The 27,995-nt window shown below is 47.2% G+C and overlaps 2 protein-coding genes across 6 annotated transcripts in view; both read left to right on the plus strand.

The window, feature by feature from the left end:
- Positions 1-2,623, plus strand: part of CIART (circadian associated repressor of transcription) — a 28,333-nt gene extending 25,710 nt beyond the window's left edge. For all 4 annotated transcript variants that reach the window (XM_039513589.1, XM_039513592.1, XM_039513590.1 and 1 more), the window contains 3 exons: positions 316-394; positions 1,228-1,351; positions 1,852-2,623. In XM_039513589.1, coding sequence (XP_039369523.1) covers positions 316-394; positions 1,228-1,351; positions 1,852-2,463 — 815 coding nt within the window. In that variant the 3' untranslated portion in view covers positions 2,464-2,623. The remainder of the gene's footprint in view (positions 1-315; positions 395-1,227; positions 1,352-1,851) is intronic.
- A 13,033-nt stretch (positions 2,624-15,656) lies between these two features.
- On the plus strand, positions 15,657-27,981 carry MRPS21 (mitochondrial ribosomal protein S21). 2 transcript variants are annotated; one of them, XM_039512279.1, is made up of 3 exons: positions 15,657-15,734; positions 16,594-16,797; positions 27,526-27,981. In XM_039512279.1, the coding sequence occupies exons 2-3, from the start codon at positions 16,715-16,717 to the stop codon at positions 27,704-27,706; spliced, it is 264 nt and encodes an 87-aa protein (XP_039368213.1). In that variant the 5' UTR covers positions 15,657-15,734; positions 16,594-16,714; the 3' UTR covers positions 27,707-27,981. The 2 variants fall into 2 exon arrangements, with proteins under 2 accessions (XP_039368213.1, XP_039368214.1); XM_039512280.1 differs by lacking the exon at positions 15,657-15,734 and adding an exon at positions 15,788-15,965.
- The last annotated feature ends 14 nt before the right edge of the window (positions 27,982-27,995 follow it).

Genomic DNA, 27,995 nt, shown 5'->3' on the forward strand with positions numbered 1-27,995 from the left:
GGCTGCAATTCACCGTATCTGCAGTGGGAGGGCAAAGACATGACAATGTCTCAACCCCCCCACATTGTGCTGGCCTTTTCCTCCAGCTAATCTGAGGGCTAGGTTCTCGCGTCTGTCCACGCTGCATGGAATTGGCGTGATCTCTCCATAATCTCCCCTGGGTAATCAGAGTCTGAGCAGTGTGGAGGCTGAATCAGCCTGGCTCTGGCTTCCCAAGCGACTGCCTTCTCTCCAGGTGCCCTAGTGCAGTAAAATTGGATCGGTTTGTCTGTAAACTAATAGCTGGGCCTTGCTCTGTTTCTCTCCCCCCCTCAGGGTTAAGCAGCTTCCAGCGGAGCGTGGCCATGGACAGGATTCAGAGGATAGTTGGAGTCCTGCAAAAGCCAGAAATGGGGTAAGAGTCTCCTCCGCAAAATCATTCTAAGAGCTCAGCAGAGGTTGGTGTGTGACTGGCTGCGGGAGGGAGAGCCAGGCAGTGCACAGACTCTGTCCAGTGTTTCTAGCATCAGCAAACCTCCCGCTGAACTCCTGTGCTGTTTCATTGAGAACGTCGATGCCCCAGGTCGCTTGCAGTTTGACCCGCAGGTGCCCCAGGTTAAAGACCCCCAGGGCTGAGGTCTGCCTTGGATGTCAGTAAAGTAATAGCTGGACTCTTCCTGGCAATATCATTCTGCTACTCCTGGTGGTTGATTCCCCCACTGGCAGCAATCACTCATGACTGGTAGCGCTGGACTGCACCGTCGCACACAGCCTAGGAAATGCCTCTGGGCTTTTCGAACCGAGCCAAGTCCTGGCGCACGTTGAAACCGCAAATCACTTGCTACCCTCGTCCCTTTTCTTCACTGAAATCTCTAATCCTGTGGCAGAGGGAAGCCCTGGGGAGGGAGGGAGATGTTCCTTTTGGGCAAGGGGGGGGTGTCAAAGTACTGAATTTCTGCTATTCTGTAACTTGAAATTCAAAGCCCAGATCTTAAAAGTTGAGGCCCATCTTTTTGTTGGGGGAACTTGGCCTGTTTTGGAGGCGTCTCTGAGAGAGGGGCAGCCGTACGGAATAACAGGGCAGTCTCCTTGCTGCGGGATCCTGACTGTCTCTTCTTTCTCGCATTAATTGTGAGATACCTGCGCGAGGCGCCAGGCTGTGACCGATCCTGGGCTCAGCAGGGTAAAACTGCACAACGGTCTCTCCTGGCTTGAGAGGAACCCCCTGTTTCTTTTCTCATCTTGCAGGGAGCGATACCTGGGCACCCTGCTGCAGGTAGAAATGATGCTGAAAGTTTGGTTCCCTCATGTCGCCTTGAACAGTTCCTGTCCTGATTCCAATCCAGCAGAGCATGCACGCAAGCTGGCGAAGGTAAGGGGGCTTCCTTGCTGGGTAACCGGACTATTCAGTCCCCTCCATCTGTATATGGATTAAAGGCCGCAGATGAGGCTCCCCTAGGCCTGTTCTTGTCCGAGCGATGTGCTGTTTGGCAGGGTTGGAGGTACCGGCCCTTGGGAGAGAGATGGGAATTACTAGTAGAACTGCAGCATGTAACAGCTTTGGTCCAGCAGAACGGGGATGGAGCTGGGTCTGCGGCAGGTGGGATGCTGGCTGGGGGCAGGAACTTCTGTGGCACATGCTGCACTGGGGACAAGGGTGAAGTGGGTCCTATAGGGGCTTGCCTGGTGTCCATGAGGGCCATGTGTTGCCGAGAGGTCTGTCTGATCTCCCCATGGGAGCTGTGGGTTCCTCCTCGCCGGCTCTTGCCACGTCTGTTGGCCTTGCGGGGAGCTCCGGTAGGTCGGCCATATTGGCTGTAGCAGTCAATGCCCTCTCAGCCTGAGGTGCCCCCTTTCTCCCCTCTCCTCCAGCAGTCCCACCCCAAGCCTTCAGCAGTGGACAGCTACGGAGGAAAGCCCGCAGTGCCCAGCGAAGACTCTGCCCAAAACCCCGCCGTGGAGAAGCTGCACCACACGGACCCGGCCGCAGCCAACGGCAAAGCTGACGCGGTGTGGAGGGAGCAGGCCTGCTTTCTGGCCGACTGGTCTGCCATGAACTTGACCTGGATGCACACCTCACCCATCTGCAACCCGCCACTGGGGCTGGCGAACCTAGGGCACTTGAATGCTGCTTTCAGCCAGGCCCTGCTCGGACCAAACGCTTGCGGGGTCATTCTCTTCCTCCACAACAACCTGGCGGCCCCTGCGCCCTTCTTCCGCTCCACCTCCGTCACTCCCGACAAGAGCTCGCCCGCCTTCTGCCACCCCAAGCAACCTCCGGGTACGGGAGACCCCCCGAGATGCCAGAGTCTGCCCGGGGCCATGGCAGCAGGGAGCTACGTGCTTAGCCAGCATCCAGGCAGCCACTCCAAATCTTTGCCTCACTTGCCCATCTCCAGCAAGGAACCCAAGCCAGCAGCCGCTTGGACTGGGAATCGAGAGTCAGAACTGCTGGCTAGGAAAGGGCCCGTGTATTCCTCTTGATGCTCGGCTTGAGGCACTTCCCAAAATGTGTGAATTTTATTTCTTTTTTTATTTCTGCTTTTTTTGTTTTTTAAAGTAAAACATTTCACGCCTGTGTAAAAGTCTGATAAACTTCCAGGAGGGAAAAAATTAATGTTATTAAAAGGTTTAAACCAGAGAAGTTTCCAGATGAATGTGATCTTTGTTGATTAATGCTCGACGGTGGAAATACACCTCCCCTGCCCGCCCCTCCGTTAATACCTGGTCGGTCCTGCAGCACTAATGCTTTGTGCTTCTCTAGGGCGTTTCTGGTCCATGTGAACTCCCTTAACTAAGACTCGCAGCCTCCCCTGGGAGGTAGATAAATTGTCGTGCATATTTTGGGCATAGGACTGAGCCCAAACTCCTGGGTTCTAATTTCAGTTCTCACACGCATGGCTGTGGGACAAGTCCACTCTCTTTGTGACTCAGTTTCTCCATCTGTAAAACAAGGAGAATACTTGTGTACAACACAGTTAACCTAGCTAGTAGGTACTGCTGACTGCAGAGTAAACTGAGACCTGTCCCACAGCTCGTAGCATCTCTTTCACCAATACATATCTAACTAGATGATACTGCACCTGGCACATCTCTAGAAGGCTGAGGGGAGAGACAGAAAGTGCAAACTGCTAACGGTGTGGCATGCCTAAGTATATTATTAACACCATCTCCCAGGAGAATGGGCTGCCCTTGTATAAGACAGGTGTGGCTGTGCATCGTTGGATCACGTTCCCTGGCATAACACACCCTCGCACGTTTCTAAACCAGGCGCACACAATTCACATGCATAGTTGAACAAAGCCTTTGCCTTAACACCTTCTGTTATGGTGCCTTTTGGTCTGATGGATCCCGTGACATCAGGCAAACTGAAGGCTCTCCTCACCTGCTACCAAAGTGCACCTAGTTCTGGAGTGGAACATGTAGCCACTGTTGGCAGGCAGCAACACTACTAAAACGTGTTCCAGGGCAGGAAGTGGAAAAACAATGCCAGACATGACAAGGGGATTGAGGCAGGCGAGGATGGGTATTTGGGTTGGATTCCAGAACTCTGGCAATAATTGGCATGGGATCTTTAGTGATGACAAGGGGTCAGATTATGTTGGTCTTGTCACCCAAGAAACCGACTGCAGCGGCAGCGTCTCCCATCCCCAAGCTACAGCACAGCCTCAGGAAGGACTTGGAGGTGAGAGCCGCATTTTTTATTATTTGTGTTACCATAGCCCAGGAGTGCCTGGTGCTAGGAGCTGGACAAACACAGGACAAAAACAGTCCCTGCCCCCAAGGGACTTACTATGTAAGTATGCAACTGAATTGCAAATGTGTTCTCCGGCATCTTGAATTTTCCATGTCTCCCACTTCAGTACTAACCCAGCCTAGGCCACATGAGAGAATGGGATTCCGGCAACATGCTGTAGTCGCAGTGGAGCGGGTAAGAACAGCATTTGCTGTTACACTGAAATCCTAAACCAGTTCAGCCTGAGTAAATGACAGGCTCATTTACTTGCTAATCAATGGTCCTGATTACTTGGGTCTTGGGGCTTCTATTGTCAAAGCAAAAAGCCGCCTTGTGTTTTGAAAGGCATCTGTGCTTGCTCACCCAAAACACCTGTCCGCACGAGGCAGAACGCGCTGCAGGCTGGACGCTGCCCTTAAAGCTGTTTGATTTTAAGGGGCAGTGGGAAGGCTGAAAGCGACCTGCACTGTGCTTGAAGAACATGGTGCGATGTGGCTTTCTCAAGTGTTCCACTGCATGACAATGTGCTGCTTGTTTTTTGTTGGGTTTTTTTTTTTAAGAGAGTTAAAGATGAAACCTTTAAAGTTGGCTTTAATCCTACCTTTTCTTATTTAAGCAATGGCATGTACTGATCGGTTAGCTGCCTTCCGATGTATGTTGACCATACAGGGGTAGGGTTTGAAACTCTAAACTAAGCCTTGATAAAATGGCCCTTCATATATTTTTGGAATAAACTGTGGAGCAAAACATGGATTGGAACTCAGTAAACACAAGTTGGAGATTTTGTGAAAAAGAAAGATTCAGTTTGCATGGTGGGGCACTTTTTAAGAGGGTGAGTGGGAAATGCATGTTATTGGGCACTGGAAGGAAAAGCTGATGGCAGAAGAACATGAGGCAGAAAACGATGCTGGACAGCCAATGTGGTATCCTGGTGGTTCTAAAGGCCTATTCATCCACCAAGAGATTAGCAGAGGATCCTGCAGAATGGGCTGCCATGGTTGCAAACCTCCAGGAATGGAGAAGCCACCTAAGAAGACAGTAATCTGTCCATGTAAAGCAGGCAGTTATTCTCGCTAATAACAAGTTGGAAAGTTTTCATTAAACCCCAACCCGATTTTTTTTTTCTACTGTCAATTTTCCAAAAACACAAAAACCCTCGTGGATGATGGAAGCATCCGTTCCCGCCACAAAGCTGCGGGGTGAAAAAGCATTTTGAATGACATTTCAGCCAGGTCTGCACACGAGCCTTCTGGATAAACAGGCACCATTCAGCCTTTGCACTGCAGTTGTGGCTGGTCACCCCAGTCATCGAGCAGGCAGCCGCTGTGCAAGGTGCTGTGTGTTTCAGTGCTATTAGGGGTATTATGGTAGCACCTAGGCACCCCAGTCATGGATCAGGATCCCACTGAGCTCGGCGCTCTAGAAACAACTGAGAGAGAGGCCTCGCTCCAAAAAAGAGCTGATCATTTAAATGTGATAATGAGAGAAGGGAAAATGAGCCACTCCCACAAAACAGGGACGAGCCCACAAATCCCACAGGCTCCCCTGTAACACTTGGGTGTTGTCTCTGCACCCAATCTGCAGGGGTAGCAGCAGGCCTGGCCCCTGGGAAGGGAGCCTCACTGCAGCCTCAGTGCTCAGCTGTCTCTCCTGGGAAGGAGGGTATTAGCTACGCTGCTTTGGGGGAGAGGGCGCGAGCTGCCCAGAGGAGACATTGCCTCTACTTTGTTTGGCCAGCTGCCTCCGAAGCATAAAGAGGTGAAGGTGAGGGCTCCATTAGGATCAGCTGTTGGTCTCCTCTGCAATCTCCTTCCATTGTTTGTGCTTGGGGATTAAGCCTAGGCAGGCGCGTGGTATCACGTGGCAGAGGGCATGCAGCTGGGAAAGGATCCACGCCAGCACCACGGGCTGCGCTCTGCACTGACGCACCTGCACAACTGGTTCCTTGCACGGCGGCATGCTTTGCGCAATGTGGGAGAACTGGATTCAGCCGAGCGGTTGTGCTTTAGACACCCTGTCAATGGCCGGGCCTCGGCGTGTGCCCCAATTTGCAGAGCTAAGCAAATGCCTAGCCAGAGCATGGATCAAAGCTCCTGCTTCTTTATTACCTCCAGGGAAGCCAAGCTCAGAAGTTTAGCCAGGGCTTGGCGTTATTTATGTCACTGGGGAGTGTAAAGAACAAGGGGACACTGACATTTGGGGTTTGCAGCACCCTCAAAACAGCAGCAATGCCAGAAGCAGAGAGGGAAGGCTGAGTGCTCAAAACCTCTGAGCTGAAATACCAGACTCCAGAACCATTCAAGTCCCAGCAGGGGCCATTCTGCCCTTCCAAAATAGATCAGAAGGCTGCCATGCAGTTTACTCTCTATGGGTCCTTTGGACGAGACCTTAAGACACCTGCCCATGCGATATGTCTGTTAGTTGCTGCCCTCCGCTCAGAAGTGAGCTCCGTTTCTTTGGCACTGTATGTATTATAAATTAAGTGCCGGTGAAAGGTGCCCGTCTAGGTGACCTCAGTACTAAAGGCCTCACAGGGTGAAGACTGAAATCCACTTTTCAGCTACAGAATGACGCAGGTTTGCATGGCGAGCTTCCTGCGCCAACGTGCTGCAGCCCTGCCCAGGAAGGACAGCGATGGGAGGTAGGAAAGAGGCACCATCGTGACGATCTGGGGTTGGGCCCATTCAAAACGTGTAGCTAGTTCAGTCTCGGTGCCATCTCAGCCTGTGGGCCTTTTGCTGAGCCAGCCACCCAGGGGCCAATCAGTGCCAAGTGTCGCGATGGTTTCTCTGACACCGACCCCTGTCCATCAACTAGTTTCAGCCAAGCAATCAGACAGTAACGCCTTTCAACTAAAGCTAGATTCAAACTGGGCAACTAGAGGGAAAAGCCAGTCAGTCCCCCCGCTACCCGCAGCTACAGAATATTGCAATCCCTTTCCTCTTCTCGTCAGCCTCTCGTCAGTGCAGGGAGTGTGGAAGGAAGAAAACCAATTCCTTTGAAGTGTGACCTTGGAATCAGATCTGGTCATGTCCAATGCCAATCACTGGCATGGCCATGTCCGCCTCACCCCATCCCGCCAGCATGTATCATGAGCCAGTTGCTCTCTGCTATTAGGCAGGATTTTATTCTCCGTACAAGCTGTAGTTTTAGGCTAGACGACCCCACATGGGCCTCGGCCTTCATTCCCCAAGAGGTGCTTGAAACAGCCGTGAAGGGTCCCAAGCAATCGACAACTGTCAAAGGCCCAGAATTTCTTCTGTTCAAGGGACTCCGAGACCTTTGCTAGCCCCTACCATGGTGGTCCTGCCGTGGTTCTGTCACGCGGCTTGTCCGCTCTATATCAGGTGATTGCTGACTCGTTGAGTGCGTTGCAGAGCCTGGCCAAAGTCCCTGCGTGGATTTCACCTTGATTTTGGTCATGGGGGAATTTGGCCCTTTTGTCTTGGGCAATGATGGGTGAACCAAGGTTTAGATTAACGCCCAGACATTTGGCTGATGACATGAACAATCCAAACCACTTGGTTCAGAGCCAGTCATTGTCCAAGGAAGCTCTTGCCTATGCGATTTGTGATTCCCTGTTGGAACTGGGCAGTGCCAAAGGGTGGGGGGGAAATCGTTTTTAAATCATGAGTGAACTGGATGTTTCCAAGGTTTGGGGCCTGAGTTCAAGGGTTGGACAAAGAGTTCTTAAATAATACACATCCGTTCCTGCAAGCGTCCTGCGAGCTGCTCTATGCTGGCAAATCCCGGTGCTCATGCAGAGCGATGGGGCTGCACGTGGCCTCAGAGACTTGTTGGTATGGAGCAGCTGGGCATAGCATGGCCTACATATGATTGTATAGAAGGCCACTTGCTCCCTCCTCTTGGCCTTTTTCACCTTCCCTTGGTTTGTGATTAAGCTTGTCTTCAGATGCCCTGGTGCTGTCCTAAAGGTGAAGATCTAGGGGACGGGGGTGGGCCGGTAGGACACTGTCAGCGGACCGAATTAACCCCCAGTTCAAACCAGCTGAACGTCTGCTTTGCCCACAGCATTGGGGAGCTCGCTGGAGGCTGACTGCACAGAGCACCCTGCCTGGAGCCTTGACAGGGCATGACACTTTCCTGGTGCCGGATGCCAAGTTCGTACACACCTTCACTTCAATGTAGCCTCGCCAGTCTCCGAGGCCACCAATGTCCACGAAGCGCCTGGGTGCTGTAGAAGGGACGGGAGCGTGTGATGGAACCAGGGCTGCCTTTGCTTAGCTACCGCTCCTCCAAAAATGAAGAAGACAACGTTGATCTGATCCTGCGCCGAGCATCCCCACGTCTCAGGGAAATCCATGAGCGTTTCCAGTGCTCAGCACCCCCCAAGCAAGCTGCACAAGAAAACATTCCCCCTGGAAAGGCAAACAATTCCTTGACCACGGACGGCTTAAGAGGGACATGTTTGCATGGCCCCAGTCTCCAAAGGGTTGAATTAAGCCCATGGGCAGGTAAGTTTGTGGGAAGAGGAATGGGAACCGACAGCCCTCTTGGACTGAAGCTTTTTAAAAAAGGCTTTTAAAGTCCAAAGTGGAAAATAGAGTTGTTTTCCTTGTCGAGACACGACTTATGCACTGGCTAGGCTGCGTGGGGCTCTTTTCCCAACCCCCGTGCTGGGCTTGGGGACTGCTGATGTGAATTATTGCAGATGAATGCTCAGTGGAGCAAGGGAAAAGAGGAGGCAGGAATTAGACTGAATGGCCGTTGCCATGGAGACCCAGCAGGGGGGATGCTATCCTTCAAGGAACATCAAACTCTTCTGCTTTTAAGGAATACTACTGCCTGGCTTAGCCGCCCTCTCAGGGTGCCCTGGGCTAATGGGATGCAGAGATGGCAGGGTCAGAGTCCCTCTAGTACCCGGGAGCGGAGACCACCAAATGTTTACAGCTGTCTGGTCCAATTAGCCTCACAGCGGATTTAAAATCCTACATATGACCTCCACCAGAGTCCAGGATCACAATGAGAGAGGGAAGGTGCTTGGGAACAAGCGAGTGCGGTTGGTATGTGCATGGGGCCATGGGACAAGCGTGAGAGAGTGAGCGCAGGTGCTTGGGGTGGGCGGCACATGCGGACAAGGCCAAATGGTGCCCCCCCCCATTTGTTAAACTTTTGAATACCTTATTTTTTTATGGCATTTATAGTCCATTTCATGACTTTGCATGCATGATTTAGCCCTGTCATATAAGAGGATACATTTGCACACCAGGATCTGTAAATGGGTATTTATTTGTGCCATATATAAGCAAATTAAAAAAAAATCATTTCCTCTAAGCTTATAGAAACTTTTTAATGTTAAGAAGAACTGAAATGTACTATCATCAATACCGGAAACATGTTACTTCCAACATTTTACGCTAACAACAAAAACAGCACCCAGAGCCCCCCAAAGCCTGGCACCCCAGGCGGTCGCCTGCCCCTAAATCCAGTCCTGCATGTGGGCAAGGCTCCATGACATTGGTGCTGACTGCGCCCTCCTTGGCCATCTTAGCAGAGCGGCCAAGGCATCAATGGGCTATGGACAATGGGCTCCTTGGCCTCCTGGTCAGGATTGAGACACGCTGATCAGCTCACAGTGGGCGTCTCACCTTGTTCTGCCGATACACAGAGGATTTGGGTCTCCAGGGCTGCAGGCATCACCTTAAATTCACACCCTCACTCATAAAAATGTGGGTCTTCTCTGATAAGTAACGTAAAACTGTCCCCTCCATACTCCCCAACTGTTCCCTGTGAGTTTCTGAGTCACTTCTGCCACCAGGACTTGCCTGAAAAAGTGCTTCACCCCGCTGGCTCTGTGACAGCCGCCCCAGCCCCTGGCAAGCGAACTGGAGTCCATTCTGCCTGGCGCCTCCTCAGCTAAGTTCTGACTGAAGGATCTTTATTACTGCTGATGAGGTGAGAGGCAGAAAGATGCCCGGCTACCGATTCAGAACCCACAGGTTCGATTCGAAGAGCTGCCTGGCCAACTAGAAAAATATCTTTTGGCTTGTGAACTGAGCTGCTATGAGAAAAGATGGAGAAAGAATAAATGGGGGGAGCCCCATGAGGTCGCTTTCCTGGCTAGAATGTAAAGGTAAGTGATGACTGAGGTGAGACTGTGTCCTTTTAATGGGAGTTTTTTAAAAAAGCCCCAAACCCAAAAGACCATTTATGGAAGGTTGTAAAGCACCAATTTTTCACTCAAAGGCCCCCTACTGAGCTCTTCCGGTCTGCTGAGCAAATCTGGATGGAGGCGTTTTTTAAAATGTGGATTTTAACCCAATAGAGTGGAATGCCTCATAGGGAGCCATTCTAATTTGTGTGTTGTGCAAACCCATCTTAGTCCATAGATTGTTGACCTGGTAATAATAGTAATACTTAGTATGTTGCCTTTCTGCAGTGCTGTGCAAGCATGACCCAATTTAATCCTAACTACCTCTGCTGCCAGACTGGGAAATGTTACCTTCTCCGTCTTACACACTGTGCGGGGGAGACAGGGGGAAGTGAAGTGACTTGGCCTAGGTTACAGAGCAAGTCAATGGTAGAGCCAAGATTAGATCTCCAGAATCCTGGCTTCTACGCCTAGTCTCAGACCACGCACTGACTCCCACCATCATCCCTCTTCAGATATTGTTTCTAAATAATCACCCCTGGTAGTATTCACCCCTGAGAGAATTTCTGTGTCAAATGTTATTGAATTTATACACCCCACTTGTAAACTCCCCTAGCAATAGGTCTGTAATCGAAAAGCTGCTATAGCATTAATGTGATATTGATCAGACTCAGCATGAATCTGAGAGCCAGCAGGAGATGTGACAAAAATCTTTGCCTGCTCTTTTCCCTTTCTCACCCACTCAGCAACGAACAGATGTATGTTTAAAGTTCGCTTAAGTTTTAATAACTAAGGCCCTGATCCTGGAAGCCGTTCTGTCCTGGCAAACCCCTGCGTTCATGTACAACCATGGGGGTCTCCACGTGGCCTCAGAGATTTCTCTGCCTGGAGCAGCTGGGAATATTGGGGCCTGCAGATAGAGTCTGATCTACAGCCCATTGAAGTCATTGCTTTTCGAATGAATACGATTGGAAGGTCCTGAAATGTGTGATTAATCCATATCTTACTATTGCTCATTGCTGAGCCCCGGGTTGGGCTGGACCATAATGGGACACTGAAGCACCAGCGTATGGCCAAGCAAGTCTGTTTTCATGGTATCCATGGTCCCTTCCGATTCCAGAAATCTCATGTGTGAGCCTGACATCATGAGATTTCCAGCCCAATTTTACTGACACGAAGTTTTGGATCAGCCAGAGAACAGGGTGTTGATCTGAACCAAACCCAGACTAGGAACCTTTCTGAGGTTCATCCAACACTTTTAATGAAGTGGGATTGGAGAACAGAACCCTGAATGATTTAGGGTTTCACTACATGACAGGCTGCCTCTCTCCTGGTGTGAGCCAATGGCTGTCGTGATCAGTGGCAGTGCCTGAGGTGAAGTCTCCTTGGTTTAAACTGGAAAGGGGCTAGTGGCAGAGTTATTTCTGCAAAGGCAACTCTCTCCTTGCCTTGGTCCATCAGAGCGTGGCCTTGTTAACCTCCTTTGCATATTATAAGGCTTATATTTTCTCCCAGGCATTTGATGAGGCTAGGAAGGCAGGTGGAAATCTGTGCAAACCATGCTGACTAGGAGCGGGTGTGGGAGAGAAACAGTGACATCCTTTATTGTGGTTACACTGAAAACATGTAAGGGCTTGCCTACACAGGGAAATTGACTGGCATAGCTATTGCAGAATATGCTCAATAAGACCAAGGAGTGAACTCCTTTTTCGCCACAAGCAATGGGACTTCTAGGGTGTAGGTGACACCCACTGGTGAGACGGTGTATGGGTAACTTGCCCAGCATGCTGTATTGTTCCATGGATAAACAGAGGACTTCAGTTCCTGGGGGGTGTGGGGGAGTCTATCTGGAACATATCGCCAACGCTTGTTTTTCTACAGGTCCCTGTCAGTTTTGACACTTGTCCCTTAAAAGGGACATTTTGCTCCAGTGCTGCTCCATAGAACAATGACTTTCCCCATATGTTAATGTGCTATTGACCAAATTCCGCATGAGCTGACAGAGGAGCCCAAAGAGTTTGTATGACAAACATTAGCCTCAGTGATGGCCTAGTGCTTCTGCTAGCCCTCCCCCAGTTTATAAAACACTGGTTATTGAGCAGGGAGCAAGCTATCTCACAAGTAATGGTTTGGTGGAGTTTGATGAACAGACAGGGGCAGATAATGTGCCCTTTCAGAGCTTGCTCACCAGAAATGCATATCTCATTGGAGGATCTCAAAGCATTTTACAAACCGTAATGGATTCAGTTCCTAGGCCCCAAGGTAGGATTAGTACTATTTACCCTATTTGACTCATAGCTCCCAAGAGAATAAGGCTAGATGGGACCACTATGTTCATCTAGGCTGACCTCCCATATAACAGAGGCCACAGAACTTCCCCAAAATAATTCCTGTTTGAACTACAGCTGGTCTTTTAGAAAAACATACGATCTCGATTTAAACATCGCTAGTGATGGAGAATCCACCATCACCCTCGGTCCTTTGTTCCAATGATGAATTGCCCTCAGTGTTAAAAGTGTGCACCTTATTTCCAGTCTGAATTTATCAATGGGAATACTGAGGCACAGAGATATAAAGTGACTTGCCCCAGGGTCACACCGCGGCTCAGTGCCAGAATTGGGAATGGAACTTGTCACAGGAGATGGCAATTTTCTGCAATATCTTTAGGAGATCTCATTGAATGACGTTGAAAAGGCATTGAAGTCCATTGTATTATAAATGCAAAGTTTATGTCATATTGTGGATTGTAACTTCTCTAGGGGGGGGAGATGTGACCACTCTAAACCCTGAGCAATGTTATGAGTTTTAAAGGAAGCTCTGAAACAATATGCCAGACAAGGATGAACTTTTGGGGCAACTTTTGGGTAAGAGGGTTTCCCAGGAAATCTTTAGAGGGTAGTGTATGCACATGTACCTTCTCTGGCTATGCAAGAACTCAGCGAAGCTTTGCCCAGAGGAAGGGACCTTTGGCCAATGATCAACTATTACATAAGGACAAGCTCAAAGGCCCTATCTGGAAAAAAAGGAAAGAACGAACCATTCGTGGGCATGTTTGTTCTGTGCTAACTGCTGTTATGAAGCTGTAACCACAGACAAACCCCTTGCTGGGGGTTGAAGAACTGATCACTGCCCACAGCCCTTACTGGAGTAGGGGGTGATCTCTGGTAAGCTTCTTAGCATGTGTAAGTTACTTTATTGTTTTAATATGTTTTCTCTGTAATGCTTTCACCTTAAAGAATAAATGTACTTGCTTAAAAAGGGCTGTGCAGTAACTGCTTATACCTGTGGGCAATTGCACTGTTTATAGCCCCCAAGGAGAAAGCATAGTAGGCCTGGTTAGGCAGTCTGACTTGCAGGGGAACTCACAGCATAGGAAAGGAACTGTGCAGCCTGGAAAACCCTGGTCAGAAGGGAGGGAGATGTGGGTCTTTACCCAAGAAAGATGACAGCTGAGGAGCCTGGAGCGGGTGCCTTTGCTGGATCACAAAGGGGGAATACAGGTGCAGTTGCCATGAACTGTTACAGAACTCAGAAATCCTGGTTCCAGTCCCCTTTCCTAACCACAAACACTTCCTACTAGGGTGATCACCGCTCCTGTGTTCCAAAGCATGCATTCATTCAGTGCCTAATGTCCTGCATCCCTTATCCATAAACACACTTCTATATCAACAACGGATCATACGTTAGAGTACTGTTCTGTTTGATTTTGTACCACAAATTAAACATCTGGTAAGAAAGGGCTTGTCCCTTATAAATGAGCTTTGTTCCATATTTTGCATACATTCATTTTCTTGAACTCTAATTTATCCTTCTCTAGGGACTTCTCCTTGACATAGTGGAAAGGGTTGTGTGTTCCAGTGACCCTGAGAGCTATGCCAGTGGGAGTTTTAACTCCTTGTAGGGCCACCCAAGTCAGACAAGTCAAAGGGTATTGGTCTTCCAGGTTGGGGAACTGAACAATAGACCAGTCTAGCCTCATAAAAAAAATTAAGTTATAGAAACACAATAAGTAGCCATTCCGTAAAACAGCAGGATAGACAGGGATGGCAGAACATTGTCCCTTAAGCTAGTGGTTCTCAACATTCTTCTTCAAGTGATTGCTCCTATGCATTCCAGTCAGGTGTGTGTGCCGTGTGCGGCCAGCGGAATTTATTTTATAGCTAAACTCCGGGCCCAGCCCCGGCCCCCCCCTCTCCTCTCCTTCTTCTGCCGGCTCTCCGACAGTGGGGAAGGAGGGGGGGTGTGGAATGGATTGCTCCTGCATTCCAGTTAGGTGATTCCAAGCCCCTTACCTGCGGGGTGGGGGGGGAGAGAGGTGGGCAGAGTGTAATGCGGCGGAGGGGGGCTGCTGCATTGTCTCTTGATTGCTGCACCAACACGTAGTGGGAGCAACACATCTCGAAGAACAACAGTTACTACGGTGAGTAACCGTCTCTTTCCAGACTACTGTACCCCTTTCAGGAGTGTGATTTGTCTTGCGTACCCCAAGTTTCATCACCCTTAAAAACTACTTGCTTACAAATTCAGACATAAAAATACAAAAGTGTTACAGCCCACTATTACTGAAAAATTGCTTACCTTCTCATTTTATCTGTATGAAATTTTAGTTTGCACTGACTTCAGTAGTGCTTTTTATGTGGCCTGTTGTAAAACTAGGCAAATATCTAGATGAGTTGATGTACTCCCTGGGAGCCCTCTGCATAGCCCCAGGGCTACATGTACTCCTGGTTGAGAACCACTGCCCTAAGTGATGTCGGACATTATAGGAAGAATTCCGAATCTAATCTATTAATCACCTCTCTGTTTGTCTCTACCTAGCACGCTCATCGCTGTCACATTATCTACTTCTCTTTTCTTACTATATCCATCTCTGTGACACTTCTAGCTAATTTATTTTATTTGTGGCATTATAACCTTGGCACTGAAATATAGCTGGTTGCCTGACTTTCTCATAATAAGGGTTTGATTTAAACCAGCACATTTTGGGCTTTCTCTTAAATTTCTGTGGTATTGCTCATGTGCAACACCATGAGTTTTCCCAAGATCCCACCCCAAACCACACACCCATGAAATCCACAAGGTTTCTTGGGAGAATAAGTGGAGGAGAGGTCTGCCCTGAAAATATGGGAACTGCCTAACCGTGCCTTGTGCCCCACCATCCTTCTGCCTTGAACTCCAACATCTCCCCCCGCCCTGCACCCCAACACCTCCCTCTGCTCTGTGCCCCAACATCCCCCTCCCCTGCACACCAATATCTCCCTGTCTTGCGCCCCAATATCCCTTGCCCTGCACCCCAACACCTCCCAATGCCCAGAACCCCAATACCTCCCTCTGCCCTGCGCCCCAACATCCTCCTGCCTTGAACTCCAACATCTCGCCCTGCACCTCAACACCTCCCTCTGCTCTGTGCCCCCACATCCCCCTCCCCGCCACACCAATATCTCTGTCTTGCGCCCCAATATCCCCCTGCCCTGCACCCCAACACCTCCCAATGCCCAGAACCCCAATACCTCCCTCTGCCCTGCGCCCCAACATCCTCCTGCCTTGAACTCCAACACCTCCCCCCGCCCTGCACCTCAACACCTCCCTCTGCTCTGTGCCCCAACATCCCCCTCCCCTGCACACCAATATCTCCCTGCCTTGCGCCCCAATATCCCCTGCCCTGCACCCCAACACCTCCCAATGCCCAGAACCCCAACAACCTCCTGCCTTGAACTCCAACACCTCCCCCTGCCCTGCACCCCAGCATCCCCCTGCCCTGCACCCCAACACCTCCTCCTACCCCCCCCCCCCCGTAGGCGGGCCTGGTTGCCATGGTTTCCCAGGCGGGAAGGGGGGGGGCGGTGCTACGTTCCGGTTCCGGTTCCGGTGTCTGTGGCTGGCCAGCCCGCGGGGCGCTCGGGCGGGGTGAGTGTCTCGCAGGGCCTGGCCCCCCCCCACCCCCGTGGGGGCGGCGACCAGGTCGCGGTTCGGGTGCTGCGGCCGGAGGCCGCTCGGGATCCCCGGGCTCGCGTGGAAGCTGGGCCCGGCGCCGAGGTCGGGCCCCTCCTGGGCAGGCTGGGATCGGCCTGCCCGGGGCGAAGGGGGCCCAAGCCCTGGAGGGGAATAGGGGGATGCATCCCCCCAGCCCGGGGAAGGGTGAGGGACGCCCCCTCCCCCCCGGCATGGGTTCCCCCTCCCAGCTATGCGGGAGTAGGGGTTTATGGCACCCCCCAGCCCGGGGAGGGGCGGCAGAGGAGGGTGGGGGCATGACATCCCCCCCCAGCCGAGAAAGGGGGGGCAGAGGAAAAGGGGTAGAAGGATCCCTCAATGAGAGGATGTTGCTGAGATGCACCTTGTGCAATTAATTAACAGTACTTAATGTGGGATTTTGGCAAACGTTTTCACAAACGTTTCCTTGCCATTGGAGAGCAAATGCTCAAACTAGCCCAAATCCCCTACGTACTTTACAATTATTATTTTTTAAAGCATGTCTTCAAAGGGATAGTAATTAAAAATGTGATCAGTGCAGCGCAGGCCAAGCAAGGCCTGACCGGAGGAAATCTGGGCACATCTAGTAGCATTTTCAATAATTCTGCTGGTGTGCAACAGTTTGCTGTTAATAGGGTCAAAAGAGATCTGGTTAAAAATTACTAAAGAAAAGGACCTTGGGATAGAAACAAATCAATTGCTCTGCACCATACACATCAATTGGAAAAGGCACAAGAAATGTCTGTTTAGAAATCTGTTACTTATGCTTAAGTTTTGGGGCTTCTTTTCCCCCCAGATCTCAGACTTCACTTCAGTGGCCTCCCCGAAGAGCAGGTTATCTGTGAGGCAGCCAAAAACACAGCACAGAGCTCTCTAACTCTGTGATTTAAGTTTCTTCAGGAACAGCTACGCCCAAAATGTCACATCACCTGAAATTTATTGCCAGAACGGTGATGGTCCAGAATGGGAATGTGGATGCTGCTTACAGGATACTAAACAGGTAAATGTTAACAGCTGTCATACTCCACTCCTGAAGTGGCTGCATTTTACTGATGAGCACAGAGTCCTCTGTACTTGTTTGTGGCAAATACTGTTAGGTTTGTCTCTGGTTGGTTACTTCCATTCAGATAAATTGTGATTTGTATTTCTTTGCATACTGTTAGAGCAAAGAAACACTTGAGCAAATCATATGCTCAACCCCTACTGGGGAAGGGAGATTTCTAACAAGTAGTAATAGTTTTAATTTTATGTGGTCTAGTGGTTAGAGCAGTGGCCTGGGGGCATCAGGAGTCTGGATTCTATTCTTGCTTCTGTCAATTGAATGATTGTGACCAAAGTGGATGGTGACACTTGAGAACACAGAAAAATCGGAGGTGGGGGCTTTAACAAGTACTGGTGAGTGTGCATTTTCTGTTCCCTGACTTTAAACTGCAGTGAAGAGAATCCTAAGTGGCTTTACAGGGCTATGACCCTGTTAGGCTGTTCTATCTAGTCTGAAACAAGCTGGCTGGTCCTGGACATGAAAAAAGGTCCTGGTCTCAAGTAAAGGGAAGAACTCATTAATCCTAATTAAAAATAACTGAGCTTCAGTGAAATGGAGTTCAGCAAACTTGGGTTCATCATGTATGTGAAATGCACAAGGCAACCACAGTCTCTCAGCTTCACTTAACATTTTCATTTTGTCACATGAAAATGAGTGTCCCAACACTGTGTTAATTAAAATCACTAAATTTAAATCTGTATTACCTTTTCCCCTTGAAATGTAAAGTAACATTTAGCATAGATTAAAGCCAGTAAACCTGTGAAAGGATAAATATTTCACATTGATCATTTGAGGGGGGATGGACACAAAAAACATGTGCATGTATTTAAACGGTGTAGATGCCAGTGAGTGGAAGGACTAGTTTAGAGCAGCACAAAAGGGTTATAACTAGAAAATTGGGGTGATAATTTAAGGCAAAGGAAAATATTGGCTGAATACTAGGAAGTATTTGCTAATATCAAGATTTTGGACTGTGACATTCTATAGGATTTGAGTGAAGCTCATTCGTTTCAATTAGAAGGGACAGTCCACTAAAAACTGGACTGGAGAGAATTATCCTGCATTGGCATTGGGGTGTACTAGATCAGGGTTTTTCAACAACCAGTCCCTGAGATCTCCCTGGCACAGTTTAGGAAGGCAGTAAGCCAGTCCCCTGGTATCAAAAAGGTTGAGAAACATTGTACTAAATGGCCCACTAAGCCTTTTCCATATTGTATGAAAGAAGGATGATTTTGTGGACTAGAAACATGGCTTCATTTTCCTAATCAGCTGCTGATATATCATCTGGATAAACCTGACCTGCCTGGCCGTGGTAAAATCACTTCTCTCTGCACCTCAGCTTCCCGCCTGGAAAATGAGGATAATGCCCACCTTGCAGATGTGTTGGGAAGCTTTGAGATTCTAAGATGGAAAGCGTCAGAGAAGGATAAAATATGATTGTTGTTCATGCCTATGAAGGATGGCACAGAGGTGGGAGGCTTAATTTAGAACAAAGAGAAATGAAGTGTGGAAATTCAGCTGAACTTTTAATTCTTGAGGAAATTGCTGTCATGAAAATTAAAATGATGTAACTTGCGTGATGGCTTACGGCTTGGTCCTGCATTCCTTGTGCACCCCAAACTGCCACTGACTGAATTCAAGACAAGACCTTCAGCTTGCAGTATCTGTGATAGAAACGAAGGTCTCCAGTGTTTAGGGATAGTAAACTTCTTGATGTGTTATTAACCCCCTTGACTTGTTGCTCAGAAACAACAGACTAAAATGCTTCAGTGTTTTATCATACAGTATTTGATCACTGGGCAGTGTCTGTATATTGGACTGTGACACTTGCTTTCTTATTCCGAATGATGCTGTGAAGGGACATTTGTCTGACCATGAGGTCTGGCATACATGTGGTAGGATGCCTTGGTTTGGAACACTCGAAGGCGTTAAGGATAATGCTCATCAGATCTGGATGAGGTCTTAGTTGAGTGGAGAACTCTGTCTTTGGGAAAGAAATATTAATTTATGCCAGGCCTTTTCATTTCAAGATAAATTGTCAAACCTCATGGCTGGACCATGGTTAGAATGTAATGTCTTTTTCACTGCCTTTCCCTTATTGTTCTCTGGCCATCATTTGATTCTTCCAGGTTAATGTGAGTTCCTTGGGCAGTGCTCTACAGTGAGGGGGTGTAGATCTCCATCCACCAGAGAGGAGGCATAGCCTGGTGTATGTGATTTACCTTGTAAGCTGCTAGGGAATTTTCCTGTGTTTGTGCATTGCCAAGTATATTGTCAGAGCTCAGTAAATAATGGGCCTGAACATAGGAGCCAGGGTTCTGTGATCGATTTCTGGCTTTGACAAGAACTCTCTCACTGCTTGTGAGACAAGATCTGTGTTTCTCCATCTGCAAAATGTAAATACTGTACTTCCCTTCTGTAGATTAACCAATGTCTGCAAATGTAACATGCTGTATAATAATAATACTTTGTCTTTCTCTAGCACCTTGCATCAGAGGAACTAACATTAACTAAGTCCTACAGTTCTTTTCCTTGCCCCATGAGATGGGTGGTTTATCCCCATTTTACAGATGGGGAAACAGTGTGTGGGGTGTGTGTGTGAAGTGACTTGCTCGAGGAGAGAGTCAGAGGGTCAGTGGTGGAGCTGAGACTAGTATGAAGATTTGATGCCCAGTGATCTGCACTAACCACTACACCACTCTGCCTCTGGGGATTCCCCTGAGTCCATGTTTGTCCCTCATTGTAGGCATATGGCTATATAGACTGCACTAGAATAATGGGACCAGGGCTCTTGATAGCATAGGCATTGTATCTTCTACTACGGCAGAGTGAGTGAGCCACAAATATAGCGACGCTTGTCTAAAGCTTTGTCTACACTGCCAATTGAACGACAAAACTTTTGTGATTCATAGGTGCTTTAAAAAGCCCTCCATCCCAAAAGACACAACTATTATTGCGGCAAGTGGCAATGTAAATGGCTCGTTGTCGGCAGGAGTGCGCTCCTGTCCACAACGCGTCCCCCACTCGTAGGGAGTGGAAGTATTTTGTTCGCAAAAGTGCTGACAAACAGTGTTTACACTGCCCGACTTTTAGCGACATGGCGAAGCTGTGTAGTGTAGACAAATCCCTAATGTCCCATAAGCCCAGCACATATATTTTAATATTGCCTTGCTTTGGGATTTTACCTCCTTTACTAGCATGTGTGTTTGTATCTTCATTCAGATATCTACTAATCTGTGGTAACTGGTAGACAATGTTTTGTACTGTGTGCCAATGTTATACTTAGTCTTCAGTCTCATGATCATACTGACCTCTGCTGGCCTCAGTACTAAAAATCCAGACGGGCAATATGTTTTCTTGGTTAGCTCTCAATTTCATTGTGACATTGATTCAAACACTGGCAACAGGCTTCAGCGTCTGTTAAGTGCTTTGATCTCCTGGGCTAGTGTTTTGAGGCCAGGAGTTATGACTAAAATTGTGATTTCTTGCACATTGTTATGTGTGTGTTAGGGTCCTCTGTTTGTGGTGTTCCCCTCCTGTCTGATAATGAGACTGTCTTTGGAAAAGATTGGACTTTGGGCCTGGGGTTTGTTTAGCATAAACCTCTTTTCTGCCGTGTAAGGCAAATACTTCATTTACCTGGGAGTGGTTTTGAGATCAGCTCTGCATCGTCATAAAGAAGTTTAGAAGAGACAGCTGCTTTTATTTCAAAGGCAGAGTATAACCTTTATTCTCCCTTGCTATGCCCTGTTCTGCAGTATGCCATGTATCCGTTGGTCAGCCCCCTTCACCCCAGAGCTGGCTGCCTTTCAGCAGTGCTATATGCATGTAGTTTGTGATGTGCTTTTATATCCTGTGGATTTGAAAGGTGCTGTAAACATGTAAAAGGTTATTAATTATAGGATTATGTTCCTAAATATTAAAGCCTTTTATTTAAGTCTCCCCCATAGTCCTGATTTTCTATCTAGCTACCACTCCCAGGTGATGTGAAACTGAGAACTTTGCTGAAGTGCGGAGCTGGATTACACTAGAGTCCAGGAAGTGGTGTTTAAGAACATGGTATGGCTCTGCAAAGTCACGTATTTCTGTATCCAAAGGCTCCCTTTATGTAACAAGTTTTGCAAAGCTATGCCCTGTACTTCAAACCAGTGTATACATGATGCCCTATAGCAGGGGTCCCCAACCCCTGGTCCGCGGCCTCTTAGAAACTGGGCCGCGAACCGACCCAGTGGAGCTTCCGCAGGCGTGCCTGTGGGAGGTCTACCCGAGCCGCGGGACGAGTGCTTCCTCTGCAGTCATGCCTGCGGGAAGTCCGCTGCTCCCGGGGCTCCGGTGGACCTCCCGCAGGCATGACTGCGGGCGGTTCGCTGGTCGCGCGGCTCAGCTGGACCGCCCGCAGGCATGACTGCGGAGGGTCAGGACGAAACCGGTCCCTGGTCCTAAAAAGGTTGGGGACCTCTGCCCTATAGGCTGGCTCCATGCTACACTGGGCTTCTTTGATTGCTGTGCTATTGCAGCACGGTGCATGCCAGGTCATAACCAGGTTGGAGCTGGCTGACCAGGGCTAGAGGGGTCCTAATTACCAGCTGCAGTTGGAACCATTCAGCACTCATTAGCTCATTGAAAAAAAAAGTATTTGCAGGTCAGTTTCTGGCCCTCAGATCCTTGACTGCATCCCTTTTTAACAGCAGTATACACAATGTGTGGCTTGGTATTTCTTCTCTCCTTTCTGTGCCCAGCAGATTTGCAGATCATGGTTGCTGGTTTAAATATAGATTGGACTGCAATTACACCATAAGTGTGTGTTCAGACCCGTACAAAGGGCAACACGTTTTTAAAATGCCTGTGCAGCTGGTGAGCTGAACATGTGTATCGCTCAGCCCTTGCCCGTGGGACTAGCTAAGCGCACGATGTTACATAACAAGCGCTTGATGCAAAAAAACTTGCTGCCTTCCGATTGGCTGCCCTTTTGTGACAAGGAGGGGAACCAGAGACAACTGAGCTGTATCTTATTGGATGCTGGACACTTGTGGGTGGGTTTTTCAGTCCATTGAAGACTATTTATCTTACACACGTTATCTGCTGACATACAGGCTGCGTGCATTGCCATGTGAATGCTTAGTCTCTAAAAAGGCTTCTATTCAAATCTGAACTTTGTTAAAGGGAAACTGTCAGATTAAAAAAATATTTTTTTAAAAAGCAGATTTCTTTATTTGTGATGCCAGCAGTGCTTTACACTCTGTTACCTCAAGAATCAGGGGGTAGCTGTGTTAGTCTGTAACCACAAAAACAACAAGGAGTCCAGTGGCACCTTAAAGACTAACAGATTTATTTGGGCATAAGATTTCGTGAGTAAAAAAACCTCACTTCTTCAGATGCATGGAGTGAAAGTTACCCATGAAAGCTTATGCCCAAATAAATCTGTTAGTCTTTAAGGTGCCACTGGACTCCTTGTTGTTTTTTGTTTCCTCAGGAGTAATGTTGTTTTAAAATCTAACTTATGTCATTATTTTTTTTACTGATGGGTTTTTTTATTGGGTTTATTTTGTTTGGGCGACGAAAACTAACTAACCAATTTCACGTTTTTCTGGTCAGTTCCATTTTCTGGTTCACATGCCCTGTCAGAGACCTTGCAGTGTTTGAGTTCCCAACACCAAAAGGAAATTTTTAAATCTCAACAAAAAACAGTTTTCATTGATTTTTTTTTTAAATAATGTAATTAAAACTCTGTTGTTAATGATCAGGTTTGTAAAACCTTTTCTTTCCATGCCTAAATTGCTGGCCTAAATGACTGTAATTGACATGCATCTGACGAAGTGGGTATTCACCCACGAAAGCTCATGCTCCGATATGTCTGTTAGTCTATAAGGTGCCACAGGACTCTTTGACGGTGTCCCTTTAAAATCTGTAACAGGTTTGATCAAGGCTGTATTACTGGACAGGTCAAGCATCAGTACAGCAGGTTGCTAAATCTGTATAAGCTCTGTCTGAATTAGCCCTTGATGTGCTCTTGATAAGAGATTCACAAGTAGACGCATCAAGTACTTCATATGAAAGGAAGCTAAACAGCAGGTTTCTCTAGGTAGTGGTGAAATCCCCCTATTGTGCATTCTGATTTTCTTCAATCCTGAAGAATAAAGAGCAACAAAAGATGATCAGGCAGGTGGAGGGATCAATTTCAGAGGAAAGATTAAGGCCCTGTCTGTGCTTTTAAAAATAGCCATGTCTAAGCATGGCTGTCGGCAAACAGTGTTAGAACAGGATTTATTCTTGCCTGCGTAGATGAGAACATGTTGTCATATAGATGTTGGGAAACCATGTTTAAACTCTTTAAGATACTTAGGCTAAAACATGGTTCCTATACATGTCTTTTTCTGCCCACACAAGCAAGAGAAAAAGTTTCGTGTTTGTAGTGTAAGTGATCTTAATTGTAGTTTGGCTAAAAGGGGAATAAGGTGTAAGTTGAAAGATGTAGGAGAGGAGTTAAGTAGGGTGGAATAACTAGAGGTAATGGTTTGAAATTAAGAAAAGGAAAATCCTGACTGAATTTCAAGGAAAACTTCCCAGTAGTGTGATATTAGGCTATGGATTCCTCTCCTTTGGGAAGTGGTAGAAGCCTCCTTATGCAGTACATTGTAAAACTGAACATCACAAACCACAAGTGGTTGGGCCTCAGTGTAGTTTAATAGGTCCTTCTGATTTAATAGGTCCTTCTCTTACTTCTGTTATTCTATGACTGCTCTGACAGAGGAGGAAGGATGGTTTTGCACATGTGTGGGAGCTAGAAGGTCTGGGTTATCATCTTGGCTTTGCCAGATTTACTCTGTGACCTGGGGCAAGTCACTTCCCCGATCTCTCTGGTTCTGTTTCCCTTCTCTGTAAAATTCCTCTCCTTTGCAGGAGAAAGCAAAGGAAGCAACTATTCCTGATCTTGCTTTGGAAAAGCTGCAGTCTGATGTGACAAGACCTAAGCTTTGTCGTTGACTGACAGCTGTGACAGATAAATTCCTCTAGTGCCTGAAGGAGGAGATACACTCTTATGCTACAGTTATTGTCAGTGTCCTAAGCCACGGACAAAATGGATCTCAGGCAATTTTATGTGAACTGAATTCTTATGCAGCATGTGTATTTACACAGTTTAGCAGCTGGACTGGCTGAGATCCAAGGGTCTTGTTAAAGGTTATCCAATGAAGTCAGTAACTTGGCCTTTGCATCAAGGCCTTTCAGCAACCACTAAATCACCCTGCTCCTTATTTGAAGCTGTTAAATGTGCATGTAGTCTGACATGGCATATCAGAAAGCCCACTATAGTTCTGCAAGTGCAATCTGTGGTTAGGAGTTTTTCTCTGACTAGCAGGCAAGGGGTGAATGCATGAAACAACTCTTTCCACTTGTTGTAGTTTGTTTCATGTAAACGTAGGGCTGGAAGGGACCTCGAGAAGTCATCCAGTCTAACCCCCTGTGCTGAGACAGAACCTGGTAAATCTAGACCATCCCTGACGGGTTTGTCCAACCTGTCTTAAAAACTGCCAGTGGTGGGATTCCACAACCTCCTTTGGACGCCTGTTCCAGAGCTTAGCTATCCTTATAGTTAAAAAGGTTTTTTTGAGTATCTAACCTCACTATCCTTTGCTGCAGATTAAGCCTATTACTTCTTGTCCCACCTTCAGTGGACATGGAGAACAACTGATCACGGGCCTCTTTATAACAGGTCTTAACACATTTGAAGATTATCATCAGGTCCTCCTCAGTAGTCTTTCTCTCAAGACTAAACGTCTCCCGTTTTTTTAACCTTTCCTCACAGATCAGGCTTTCTAAACCTTTTATCATTTTTGTTGCTCTCCTTTGGATTCTTTCCTAAAGAGTGGCACCCAGAACTGGACACTGGACTCCAACTGAGGTCTCATCAGCGCCAAGTAGAACAGGACAAGTACTTCCCATGTCTTACATATGACACTCCTGTTAATGATATTAGCCTTTTTTGCAACTTCATCACATTGTTGACTCTCATTCAGTATGTGATCCACTATAACCTCTAGATCCTTTTCAGCAGTACTACCACCCAGCCACTTATTCCCCATTTTGTAGCTGTGTATTTGATTTTTCCTTCCTAAGTGAAGTACTTTGCACTTGTCTTTATTTAATTTCATCTTGTTGAATTCAGACCAATTCTCCAAATTGTCAAGGTCGTTTTGAATTCTAATCCTGGCCTCCAAAGTGCCTGCAGCCCCTCCCAGCTTGGTGTCATCTGCAAATTTTACAAGCATACACTGCACTTCATTATCCAAGTTATTAATGAAAATATTGACTAATACCTGCCCCAGGATTGACCTTTGTGGTACCGCACTGGATATGCCTTCCCAGTTTGACAGCGAACAATTAACTATTCTTTGAGTACGGTCTTTCACACTATTGTGCACCCACCTTATAGTAATTTCATCTACCACGTGTCCTTAGTTTGCTTATGAGAATGTGATGTGGGACTATCAAAAGCCTTACTAAAATCAAGATATAGCACATCTATTGCTTCTCCCCTAGCTACTAGGCCAGTAACCCTGACAAAGAAGGAAATTAAGTAGGTTTGGCATGATTTGTTCTTGGCAAATTCATGCTGGCTGTTCCTTATAACTCGGCTATCCTTCAGGTGCTTACAGATTGGTTGTTTAATAATTTGTTCCAATATCTTTCCAGGTATTGAAGTCTGTCTGACTGGTCTATAATTCCCCAGGTCCTCATTATTCCCCTTTTTAAAGACACTATGTTTCCCCTTCTCTAGTCTTCTGGGTCTTCACCCATCCTCCATGTGTTCTCAAAGACAATTGCAAACAGTTCCAAGATTGTATATGCTAAACAAAGCTAAGAACAAAAGCTTAGGGAAACCAAGCTTAGCCTAGTCTGCTTGGAACTCAGAAAGTTTGATTAAAACCAAGTACAGCCTACTAATAGTAGTAGTCGTCGTAGATAGAGCCCCCTAGCAAGGTGGATCACCTCTTTCATAGGGCACAAGTGCCTGAAATCCTTCCTCCTATGCCCAAACTTCATTCCTCACCCACAAAAAATGTTAGGGTACACTTACTCCATAGGCTAGTATGTTTGTACATGTTGAGGACATGTACATACATATTAATGACATTAGATCATACACACACACGTTATTTTTGTTCTTCGGTTATTTTGGTTCTTTCCTTGTGGTGTACCTGGTAAGTCTGTGGGTACACAGACTTGGAAACCCCCTATGCCATTCTTCCACTATTTATCTATCTAGGTGAAAGATCTCAGACAGATATGTGGGTGTTGACTTGCTATCTGGGTGAAAGGTCCCAGACAGATATGCTAACTTTGCCTTAGTTCAACGTATAGGATATGGCCTGTAGGTCCCTTGCATTACAGCCAAACTTACTTTAATATAAATCTATAAACCTATTACAATAAACCAAATACATAAACTATAAGAAAAGATATAAAATAAGCAAGCAGGTTAATCCTATAGGCTACACAGTCGGGAACCTTTTAGCTACAAATTCTTAACCCCTTAGTCTGTTAAAATACATGGGAAATGGTTGAGAGCCACTACCTGAACTCTGGTAGCAGTCCTACTGTGAGAGAAGGGGAACGAGAGTTGACATGGCAAGGAAAACTTCGGTAGGGCAAGGCTCACTTGCTCAGTTACAGAACGGGGAAGGACACAGTCCTGCTTGCTTATAACGGATAGCTTGGCAGCAGTAATGCTGTTGAGACCATTTCCGTGAATAACTTAGCACAGGAATGCAGCTGAAACAGCCTTGTCGCATTCAGTGAAATGTATGTAAGCCAGCCTTATTGAGGAGGCCTTTGTGTAGCTGAGTCTGTTCTCTTACAAAATGTGTCGTGTTGTGGATAAAAGGTTCCTCATCTCTGTGGTGATGCACAGCCTGATCCAAAGCCCCTTGAAGTCAATGGGAGTCTTTCTATTGCCTGCAGCAATGTCTGGGTCAGACTATATGTGGCCTTCTCTAATCTGTCTGCACCACTACCCTCTGCTGAGTAGCACATGAATGAGCCTGCAGCCTAAAGAGAAAAGAGAGTCTAAAATCTAACAATGGAGGTAGCTGCCACAGTCCCACTAATCCATGATTTTTTCATAGCTTCCAGATTGTTATCAAACTTCGTTATTAAACTAAGTTTTAAAGGGATTTTATTTTCCTCCGTACAGTTTTCAATGAGGCCAATGACCTCAAAATGAGGCCCAGAAAATACTGATTAATACAGGAGATTTTAAAATTGCACGGAGCCCTTTTCTCTAGCTGAAATCACCCTTTTTTTTTTCTGATTTGACATTTCTGATGTTAATAATTTAGAAACCGTTTGGAAAACATCAGGTTTGCGGACAAATTTGAATCTGCAAAACGGGATATCATTTGTAATGAGAGGCAGCTGGGAGGGTTCATTATTTTTGCTGCTTAATAAATTATGCCAGTTGTGCTGAAGTCACCTGTTGGTGCCATTGACTGGGAGGGAGTGTGGATTGATGGTGAGAGCAGGGGGCTGAGAGGGAGGACTTCTAGATTCCATTCCCCTGATTTACTGTGTGGACAACTGACTTCACTGTGCTTTAGACTTAACAAATGTGCTTGTAAAGCTCTTTATTATACTCAACTGTAAGGCCCTTGAGAAATGCAAAATCTGACACTTGATTAATTTCCTCAGAATTCTAACCGTGGATGGGATCATTGAGGATGCCAAACGGCGCCGGTACTATGAGAAACCATGCCGCAAGAGGCAGCGGGAGACCTATGAGATGTGCCGGCGGATTTATAACGCAGAGATGGCCAGGAAGATTGCATTTCTAATGAGGAAGAATCGACCGGACCCCTGGCTAGGCTGTTAAATCCAAAGAATTACAATAGCTGGGGAAACAGCCCAGTGACTTTGGTTTAAAAAAACAAAACAAAAACAAAACAAAACAAACCCAGAATGCACCACTGTCAGATCTGATCGCCTCATTGCTAGTCTGAGCCGAGAGGCCAATGACTGAGTGGGCCATGGAGACTGACCTCCCTTCTCCACCAGGGCATGACTGAAGGACATCATACTATAGAATCTCTGTTTCTGAGCAGTTGCCATGTTGTCTTTCTATCTGTTAATAAAGTGACCATTTTAGCATGTTGTCCTGCTGT

Source organism: Mauremys reevesii, linkage group 24 (genome assembly GCF_016161935.1).
Source record: "Mauremys reevesii isolate NIE-2019 linkage group 24, ASM1616193v1, whole genome shotgun sequence".
NCBI lineage: Eukaryota > Metazoa > Chordata > Testudines > Geoemydidae > Mauremys > Mauremys reevesii.